At 43.8% G+C, this 10956-nt stretch overlaps 1 protein-coding gene across 4 annotated transcripts in view; it reads left to right on the top strand.

The window, feature by feature from the left end:
* Positions 1-6881: 6881 nt before the first annotated feature.
* RAP1GDS1 (RAP1, GTP-GDP dissociation stimulator 1) overlaps positions 6882-10956 on the top strand; it is a 147098-nt gene continuing 143023 nt past the window's right edge. Inside the window, exon 1 of one of the 4 annotated variants that reach the window (XM_015415971.1) lies at positions 6882-7376. In XM_015415971.1, coding sequence (XP_015271457.1) covers positions 7373-7376 — 4 coding nt within the window. In that variant the 5' untranslated portion in view covers positions 6882-7372. The remainder of the gene's footprint in view (positions 7377-10956) is intronic. The other 3 variants (XM_015415970.1, XM_015415972.1, XM_015415974.1) reach the window with 3 other exon arrangements.

Genomic DNA, 10956 nt, shown 5'->3' with positions numbered 1-10956 from the left:
CTGCTGGATTTCAGGCCCCGCTGGCGGACCTCTGGAGGGCCCCTGGTATTTTTGGCCGATGTGTGACACAGTGTGTTGGACTGGATGGGCTACCTGCCTGATCCAGCATGGCTTCTCTTATGTTCTTATCTCTGGTGCAGTGATGCTCTGCCTTCTTGGTGCTTAAGGGGGCAAGAGTGGGAGGGCTTCTGGATTTCAGGCCCTGCTGGTGGACCTCCAGAGGGCCCCTGGTATTTTTGGCCGATATGTGACACAGTGTGTTGGACTGGATGGGCCACCTGCCTGATCCAGCATGGCTTCTCTTATGTTCTTATCTCTGGCACAGTGATGCTCTGCATTCTTGGTGCTTGGGGGGGCAAGAGTGGGAAGAGGGGGAGCTGGACCATAACCAACAGATCGAAAGGGCCAAGGACAAGAAAAAAAAAAGTCATCAAGACGTTTATTTTAGTGATAAATGAAACAACAGTTGGCACCCTGGAGGATTCCTCTTTGCTGCTGAGTGACGTCACCCTACCATCCTCCTCTTCTGGTTTGAAGACCACAACTCTAGATCATTGGGTTTTGTTTAGGCAAAAATTAGCGGATGTGATTTCATTGTTGTTCTGGATCCAGACTTGTCAACATTATTTATTTAAAAATGGATAACCTGCTTTTCCTCCCTGAAAGTTGTGGCTGACAAAAATAACACTAAATGGCAGTCAACTATAACAGGGAGGAAGGCTGCCAGTCAAACAGAAAAGGAACACTAAATCACCTCAGTCATCAATGCCAAGGAGAATAAAAATATATTGACCTGGTATCCTGGTATCCTCCCTCTTTACCTGACATGGGTGGTTTGCTTGTTTTCCCCCACGTGCGCCATCAGATAGGCTCACCAGCTCTGAGTTGGGAATACCTTGGAGATTTTTGGGGTGGAGCCTGAGTGGTGGGTGTTGCCTTCTGACACACTTCCGGTGATGTCAGGGGGTGTGGCCTTATGACACACTTCCGGTAATGTCAGGGTGTGTGGCATATGCTAATGAGTTATGCTAATGAGCTCCGGCAGCTCTTTTTCTACAAAAAGACCCCTGGAATCATTATAGTATTAACACTTACACAAACAGGGATAAGATCTCCTCCTCTTGGGGTTTTAGTATAGTGTGGTTATCTATTCTTTATCCCTAGATGTAGTTCCCTCCCTAATATTTTCTTGGTAGTTTTGTAGTTTATTGCAAAAATAAAAATATCCCTTCAGGGATTTAAAAATCAAAACAAAACGAATCAAAAACAAATCAACTAGCCTCCAGACTGAAGGGGAGAGGAAGATTGATGTTTCTCCACTCCCCCGCACCCAAATGTAGGTGCGCCCAATGAGAGGAGATGCAGAGGCACTAAAAGTGCTAATAGCTGGCAGCCACTTCAAAAAGTTATGTTACCATTTCAAAAGGTTATGAATGAAATAAGCAAAACAAAAACATTACCTCCATCTTTGCAGGAAGCTCATATAACACTGATATATAAAGAAGGTAATGATCCAATGCTACCACAGTCCTAGAGACCTATCTCTATTGAATGTGGATTACAAAATTTTTACTGCAATCATGGCAGAAAGACTAAGAAAATGTATTACAGACTTGGACCAGACTGGTTTTGTACCAAACAGATACATGAAATACAATGTTAATTTTGTAATAAATGCAACAGAATTGGTAAAAAATAAGGTAACAAAAGCAGCATTTATATTTTTGATGCAGAGATAGCTTTTGATAATTTGTAATGGTCCTTCCTTTTCAAAACTTTACAACATCTCAACTGTGGCTCTAGATGTATGAACTGGATACAAGGCTTCTACTCAAAACAACATGCAAAAAGTATAATAAATGGACTATTAACTGGTGGATTTCAAATAGGAAAAGGTACACGTCAAGGCTGTCCATTATTTTTACCCTTGCAATGGAGGTGCTGGCTGACAAGACAGGATCCAAACACTGAAGGCCTGAAAGTTGATGAAGAAGAATTTAAACTCAGAAGTTATGCAGATAATGTGCTTTTGTCAATAAAGAATCCTAATCTTTCATTGCCTCATGTAATAAAACAAATTGAAAAGTCTGTGTCCTTTTCAGGATACAGAATTAACAGAAATAAAACAAAAATAATTACAAAATTCCTAGCAGGACAGGAAGTAGAAACCATTAAGAAAATTACAGGATGTGAAATTACATCAAAAAGTTAAATATTTAGGAATAAACTTGTCTTGACAAAATGATACATTGTTTAAAGACATTTATAAAAAAACATGGATGAAGATACAAGAGGATCTGAAAAGATAGTCTAAAGTAAAGCTATCATGGTTAGGAAGAATTTCCACAATAAACATGAACATACTTCCAAAACTGAATTTTTTATTTCAGATTATACTGATTCAAATACAAGAAAAGAAATCTCATAGACTGGCAGAAACATATAAATACATTTATTTGGAATGGTAAAATGCAGGATGAGAAAAAAGAGAGGAGGATTGTCAGTTCCTAATATCAAGTTATACTACCAGGCAGCCAAATTGGTCTGGATTGCAAACTTGGTCTGGATCAAAAATCCAAATGATAGACTAATGAAACTGGAAGCTGCGGACTTGGATGATGGATTCCATTGCCTTCTTTGGATCAAAAAAGTAATCCCAAAAAATAAAACATAAGATAAAAGACATAGAGTCAGAGATAGCTTACTCCAAACCTGGGGGTCCATAAGAAAAAGAATTATCCCCATGATATTGCCTATAATATCACCAATAAATGCATATTATAGAGAAAAAAAGATTTCATAACCTACAAACATATGATTAATTTAAAAGGTTAAATCGAATCCTGGCAAATGATTCAAGAAGGAAAGAAGATACGATGGCTAGTTTATCTTAATCTTAGTTAATCTACTCTTGATCTACATATTGCATTATATATTACAATAATGTTCTTGATATATGTAAAAGCTTTAGATGATTAATGATTACCTTTACATCCCCTCCCTTCTTTTCTTTTCCAGTACTTCCTCCTTAATCTTATAACAAAATAAAGATGTGATGAAAAATCTCTTGCTGTAATATGTGTTCTTAATAGAAGCCAAAACAGAAGCAACAGATCTTTTGAAAGTCTTTAAGAGCAAATGTGGTGTAATGGATAGATTGTTGGACTGGATCTGGGATAGGTGCTCTGTGCAGGCCCAAAGGTGATGTATTTTGAGCTCTTCTGAAGCACCTCCTGCTCCAGTGAGGTGGAGGAAAGCCAAGATTGGCTCTTTGCTTTGTGGAAGATGCAAGTGGGTGTTGGGAAACACATTAGTGGGTGCCATGCCATTGCTGGGGAAAATATATGTTGTATATGGCGACACTGTAGTCTATGTAGATGCCCCCAGAATCGTAGCAGGGTTTTAGGGCTTTCTGTAACAACGCAGGTTGCTGTCTCTATGGTGAGAAGCACATCATTAGTGAGGTTTTTTTAAAATAAATCCTAAGAAGAACTGGAAATCTTATCCTCAAAGTGTTCCTCTGAAACTAAATGAGAAGAGAAAGTATTTGAAATGTATCATCTTTCTCTTGTAACATCTTGGTGTTTTCAACTGAGTAGACTTCTTTGTTCTGGAAAATTCTGACAGCTTTTTGGAGAACCTGCCAGGCTGACTGACACTGCTGCATCTCAGGTTATAGCTCTCAAAGAGAAGAAGAAAGATTTATAGAGGCAGTGAGTGATGGTGCCAGAACACTACCTTCGAATCACCCGTTAATAGAGCACAACCTTTCAGTGTCCCAGAAACTCTGTTGTCCTGTTCAGTTAAAAGGTAAAGTGGATCATTACACCATGCTTTAAAGTTTTCCTCCCATTACAACACAGTTGCAAGTAGTTTTGCCCTGAGCTGACTTAAAGGGGAAACTGCCTGCTTCTGAAACCAGACTCTTTTTAAAAAGTATTATATCTGGTACTGGAACTTTATTTAATATAGCCTCTCAAAACAAAATCACCATTACCTCATGTAAGCCATAAAATGTTATTAATTCTGGATACTGATACTAAATCTTAGCCATATTCGAACAGTCAATTTTATTTTTATTTAATTTATATCCCACCCTCCCCGCCTCAGCATTGTAGTCCTGGAGTTGGTAGCCTTTAAGTCCTCCTAATCCTAAAGTGCCAAATGATTAACACTTTGTGCTATAAATGTTCCTAACAAGGTTAATAAGCCAGGTGCAACATCTGGACCAAAAATGGTCCAGGAATGGAATGTTGTTTGACAATTTCAGGGGAGAATTACACACAGACCATCTCTAAGGAGCCCTGCCCCCATTTGCAGCAAAGGGGGAAGAAACCATCAGAAAACTTTTGCAAACTCCACTCCACACTCCTGTATCACCTTAGGTTTTGTCTTTTACACAACTATTCTTTATTCGAACTCTGGGACGTGCACTAGAGACAAGGAAATATTTTAAAACTCCCAGATGTTGCTCAGATGTAAGTGTAGATTTCCATCTTAATTTTTAGCCATTTGGGGGATTTATCTGCTGCCTGCAAACACCTTCCTGGGAGTAAGCCCCACTAAATAAAATAGGACTTACTTCTGAGTAGACCTGCTTATTATTGTTCACACTCTTGTTTAATTTAATGTGTTATAGTTATAGGGATGGGTCTGGGGAGGACACTGAACCAGCTATATGCAAACAGAATGCAAGGCAGGATGTACTCAACAAAAGTAGACAGCATAGCGCTAGACTAAGATAGTATCAGTTTAGGAGGTACCATTAATTTCAAATTTGACTTTTAATATTTAAGCCGATGTGGCACAGTGGATAGATGAACTTGAGGGATACAGGTTCACAAAATGCACTCAGGATCAAGGGGTTGTCATCTTTTCCTCCAACTTGGAGTCTTGAGACTGGGACCGGCTTCTTTTTTCCATTTTTGTACGAGCCAGCAAACAAGCTTTGGCCCATTACTACAAGGGCAGGACAGCAGCAGTGAGTAGGGCAGAGTGACATATCACACTTACCAAGAAAAGTACCTGTTCAAGAGAGGAGCTGAACATCATTCAGTATTTTATTATACAGTACACAATCCGTATAGTTGCTTGGAATATTATGACAGTTAACATGGGCTTCTTAGTGTTGGGTATTGGTACCAAATGCTTTATGTTATTTTGACTGCTTGAATTTACAAATTCTCAGCCCAAGATCATTATTATTCTCTGCAATAAGTCTTTTCTTTTCATTCTGGGCATATTTTGATTGTTTACTTCCATGCATGTAGAGGGGCATCACCACTTTATCAAATATCCTTTATATCCCATTGTGTGGGTTCCTTAGTAGATTGGGAGGTGTTAGGGGAGGGGCTGTGTCTCAGTGGTAGAGCATCTGCTTGGCATGCAGAAGGTCCCAGGTTCAATCCCCGGCATTTCCAGTTAAAAGGACCAGGCAATTGGTGATGTGAAAGACCTCTGCCCAAGACCCAGGAGAGCCGCTGCCAGTCTGAGTAGACGATACTGAACTAGATGGACCGATGGTCTAATTTAGTATAAGGCAGCTTCATATATGTGGGTGTAAAACACAAGACAGCAAGTCTTTGATCACAGGAGCAAGAGACAATAGCAGGAGGGTTTTCCTTCTTCCTGCTGGACTATTTGAAAGTCGGCCTCATCCACATGCCAAATGTGAGTTGCCCTGACCACAGAAACGATTGGGCCTTATAGGTTCCTTGTAGACAGTGAGAGACCACCTTAGAATGCACCTAATGTTAACCTATGCTGGCACTGTAAAGAAAGATCAGTCATTAGTATTGGGAAGCTGTCTTTTAAGGAAGCTTGTCCCTCATGATTGATCTTTCCCTGTGATAATCTCCCAAGGAACCACAAGGATCTCCAGTTCAAACACTCCCTTGACATTGTTCGATACTGTTTGTTGTATCAGTGGAAGGGGCCTCTCTAAGGCAAAGGGACTGGATCAGAAAACTATCTGAGAAATACTACCATATTACAGAAGACAAGAAAGAATACCCCTTCATCCACCAAACAACCCGGCCTCTCTTCAGTGAGTCTGGATCCAGTGGAGAGGGCCTCTCTTCCCATCAACTATCTGCCAAAGGGAAAGCCATAGGAAAAAAGAGGCAACAACCCAGCAAATTCCCATCATCCCTAGTTCCAGGCTTCATTTACAACCCCTTCCCTTCGCGCCATTATTCTGTAACCGATCGTTTACATCTCCTTTATTGCTGAGCGCCATTTTATTATAATTTAATTGACAGTTATAGTCGTTTTCATGTTGTAAACCACCCCAGGAGCCCGCTTTTGGCTGTAAAGTGGGATTTTTACTTTAAAGTCCCACTTCGTATTTATCGAAGGAACCAATCAATCTATTTGTTTTGCAAAGGCCTCGGCCACGCACACATTAAAATAAGACTTTGACACTCGGTTGCGTGTAGGTATTCCTGACGAGAACGAATCACGCTGCTACGCTCCACAGGAGCGAAGGCCTTGGGGAAGGCGCGCCGGTGTTCGAGGCACGCAAGCATGACTCGTCTCCTTGAGGGGCTGTCAGTGGCCCCAATGAGGGATCCTCAGCTGTCTTTCTTAACTGCACTCTTAATGCAAACAACACCCCGACCGCGTTCCCTCCGTTCCTCCTCGGTCACCCAGACCCGTGCTGCCCAAGGGCAGGGGTGGCGACGGCAAAGGGAGCTCTTGGCGCCTTTCCACGCTCGCGCTACGTGCCGCTGAGCGTGCAGCCGCCCCCCTGGCCGCCTCCCTCCGCCCGCTAGTCTCTCTGGGGCGCCGCGGAGCTTTGTGTTTCCAACCGAGGAGGGCCTTGCCCGGATGTACTCCAAGGCGCTGACTCAGATAAGCCAATCGACCCAGCAGTAGCAAGAGAAAAAAGCCCGAGGGCATCATCGAGCCCGGGCAGCTGGGGTCCAAGCACAAGGGGCGGGCGGGGGGACGCGGTCCCTGCTGCGTGCCCTCCCTCGCGCAGACACCCCGGATTCTTCGCACTCCTCCTCCGGCTGCTGCCCGCTAGTGCGCGGGCACAAGGCGAGCCTCCACCTCCCCTCGCCCAGCGGCGCGCGCGCGCGCTCACGCGTACAACACACAGATATCCACGCCCAGGCACGGAAGGAGAGGCGCTCGCTCGCGCGCGCAGGCTACCCTACCTTCTACCCACCCACCTACCCTCGCCTGCCTGCCTATCCCCGCGCCTGGGCTGTAAAGCAGCTGCAGCCGGCCTCGGGGTCCCTCCTGTCCCTCCCTGGCCACGGGGGAGGCGGAGAAAGCACAGCAGCCTTCGCAGAAGGCGGAAGGAACAACGGACATTAATCACCCTCTTCCTCCTTCTGGGCTTTTCTCCCGTTCTGTCGGCAGAAACATGGGTAAGTCACCTCAGTCCTCCTTGGCCATGCGTCCCCGTCGCGGCTCTCGGGGCTTCTTTCTTATTGAGATGCGAAGGTTGTGAAAAAGCAGACACCAATGGGCGGCATTTTTCAGATGCTCATTTGGGATGGTTGAAATGCCCTGTGGAGTTCAGTTTCTTGGTCACACCAGATCTGTGAGCCGCACTTGAAAGTCAGAAGGTACCCGTAACCAGGACACCCGTTCATAATCCCAATAGCCTTTCTCTTGCATTAGTTGCTGAGTTGCAGCTCTTGTGATAGATCTGATGAATCTGTCATGTTAGCGAAATTTGACAGCTCAGTTTATTAAAATGACATCTCAAATAATTTGACTTTAGCATATTTGAATATGCAAGCTTTGTTTCCTTTTTATCAGAGAGGTCAGTTTGGGTTGATTTTGTGTGTGTGTGTTTGCCAGTGTGGTAGTGTTTTGTGATACTGTTGAATCCCTTCAAATATCTACATTCTTTCTCTGTATACTTTAATCAGAGTACTGATCAGAACTTTGCTGGAAATCCTCAGGAACAAAAAAAACCCTGCATTCATCTTGAACATAGTTGGATGGTAACTCGCTAACTCAGGTTTTCTAGGGCCTGGCTCTCCAAAGTGCTGATTCCATTAAACTTCCTTGGAATGACTTGCCAGCTGAGGACATTTGCTGCTGCATATGACTCTGGCTTCTTTTCAGACAACCTCCCCCCCACCCCTACAAGCACAAAAAAAGACAGTGAATTATGTCTTATCAACTTCAATATACCGAAAAGTAAATAACAATTGAGGACAGCGTCTTTTGAAGCGCAGTAATTCCAGAAATGTTTACTAGCCCATGCATTACTTACCTGGGTCATTTGTGACATCCTGATGGCGTGAAAAACTAAGGGAAGGGGGAGAGAACCAAGTAGTCTGTTCTGTTTTTAAAAAATCCCTGTCTGGCTGCATAGAAGTGATTATTGCTTGCCGTGGGATACTGCCTGCTTACATGTTTGTTTTAATTGCCGTTCAGTGATAGCAATGAACAGGGTTTTTTGGCAGTGGTATACCTGGCTTGTCTTTGCACGCTTGAACCTAGAGTAGTATGATCAAGTATTGGATACCGGGGCAGTTCTGCCGGCAGACAGGCGTGACTGGGAAGCAATCCAAGGCAAGCTCAAGACACTGGTTCACAGAGTCTGCAGAAGCTCAGAGGGGTGTCAGAGTTTGGTGTGACAGCACAGTTGTGGACTCGTCTGCTACCGCCTTTCCCTGCTGCTTTTTCTGGGGCCTGCTGAAAGGCTGGGACCGGGACAGGAAAGCCAATTTGGTTTCAGTCAGTGCAGCAGATGGCACTCAGAATCTGGGAAGGCTGGGGCAAAAGTGTTTATGGTATGGCATCGGGACCCCCTACATTGCATCAGATGCTGGGTCCATCCAAAAGTGGGGGCAATGATAATGCTAGCAAGTGGTGAGGTGATACCATTGACTGCCATCCACACTGGAGGCTCAGGATGCCCAATGAGTACTTCTGGAGACTGTCTATGATTGCATCTGAAGGCAACCCTTGGGAAGTGAAAACCCTCCTTATTCAGGGGACATTTAAGGCAGTGCATAGAGCAGTCTAGGACATCCTCTGGGATTTAGCTCCATATTTCCTAGTCTTCTCCAAACCAGTCAGCAGGCGGTGCAAACAACATCTGTTCGCTGGAACAGACGCTTTTAACAATGTGTAGTGATGCAGTTTTCATACTTCTAGTGGGTCATGCATTCTGCAGCCCCAGTTCAGAGCATCCAAAGAGACTAGTCTCTCTGTACATGCCTAAATTGATATCAGGAAGCCATTCTGACTGGAGTTATGGCTCAGCATAATAGATTGATTCTGCTGTTCCCCAAACTTTGCATAGTAGGATCACTTTGTTCTGCTAATCCTTTAGATAAACTTTTGAAAGTGGGTCAAGATGCCGCTGAGCCATGCAGGGTAGTGCAGTGTTGCTGAAACTCTCTTTCAAACAGCACATAGGGCTAAAGTCCTTACGGCCTTGTGGTGAGGTCCTTTGTAGTTATATTTGCAAGATTATATCATGCTTGCTAAAGTAAGGTGTTTGTGTTCATTTTAAAAGGCCTCTATTCCAGATATTTCTCTAACTTCTAGCTTTCAAATGTTGGGTCCTTGTCTTCCCCCTTCTTTTTTTTCTTGTTATAGACTCACTCATCTTTTTAAATTTAGCATTGCAGTTTTAAGCTATGTTTACCAGTGCTCTTGATTAAAAGAGGACATGCTTCCAGAAAAGCGCATAGATTCACTTGGCTTGAAGTGCTATACTCGGTTAATATGTGACACGTGTTTTACTTAGGTGAGTGCAGGATTGCAGCCTTGAATTGTAAACTTTTGGGCAAAGAGGGTCTTCACTTGATGACATCTGAGAAGAAGTACTGCACACATTAAAGGCAGGTGTATGAGAGATAAATCACAGTGTGAATATTCATGCCATTCTCTTTATTTGTTTGGTTATTTGTTAAAAACATATCCCGCTTTTCCTGTTGGTTCAAGTCGGCTTGCAATAATAGTTAAAACATCCCCAGCTAAAAACAAATATAAAATAAGCTCCAAATCCCCCCAACACTTAAAAGATGCCTTCTATTCAAACCTCTTCAAGTGCCCTGGCGAACAGGCGGGCCTTTCAGAGCCTCCTAAAGATCTCCAAGGACAGCCCCCCCACCTTTTCAGGGAGCCCGTTCCATAGAGCTGTGGTCACGATGGAAAAGCCTTGGGCTCTGATAGATGCCAGACGGACCACCCTGAGTGGTGGGATAGCCAGCAGATGTCTGCCTGATGGCCATATTTGGCTCATAGGAAAATATGGAAGGAGAGGCTCCTTAAAATATATGGGTCCTAGGTCATGAAGGGCTTTCAAGGTCATAAGCAGCATCTTGAATTGAACCTGGAAACAGACTGGCAGCCAATGAAGCTGTAGTTTCAAGGTTGCGGGCAGCCCCACAAAGAATATGTTGGCATAATCCAAATGTGAAATTACAGAAGCATGGATCAGCGTGGCAAGATCAGTTGAGCCTAGGTAATGAGAAAGTCGGCACATTAGATGCAGCTGATAGAAGGCACTCCTGGCCACCATGCCAACCTTGCTTTTCAAACAGCAAGGCAGGGTTTATCAGTATCCTCAGGCTCTTCTTGCTCTGAAAAAGCCAACACTACTACGTCTAGAACAAGTCGATTCAGTCGCTCTGGAACATTCGCCTTCCCAACCTGCATTACCTCTGTCTTGTTTGGATTCAGTTTGTTCTGCCTTAGCCACCTGACCACAGCCTCAAAGCACTGGTAACAAAAGAGCCCAAAATGTAGAGATGCCAAACAACAGTGAGCCAGTGAGCCAGGCTGAATAGCCAGATAAATGGGGATGGGGTAGGTAGCTGGGGAACAATAATCTGAATGAAAGATCCAGAGAGGTGACACTGAACTGATGGAAAGAAGGGTAAAGAAAGCCGAGAAAGAGTTGGGGGAAGGGGGAGGAGAGCCAAGAAAAAAACTTCACACAGTAGCCGGAAGCCCCGTACGATGATGTAGGGAAAT

This window comes from Gekko japonicus, unplaced genomic scaffold, assembly GCF_001447785.1.
Source record: "Gekko japonicus isolate JY-2015 unplaced genomic scaffold, Gekko_japonicus_V1.1 scaffold68, whole genome shotgun sequence".
Lineage (NCBI taxonomy): Eukaryota > Metazoa > Chordata > Lepidosauria > Squamata > Gekkonidae > Gekko > Gekko japonicus.
Note: the sequence above shows the minus strand (reverse complement) of the source record. Positions and strands in the feature narration are given on the sequence as shown.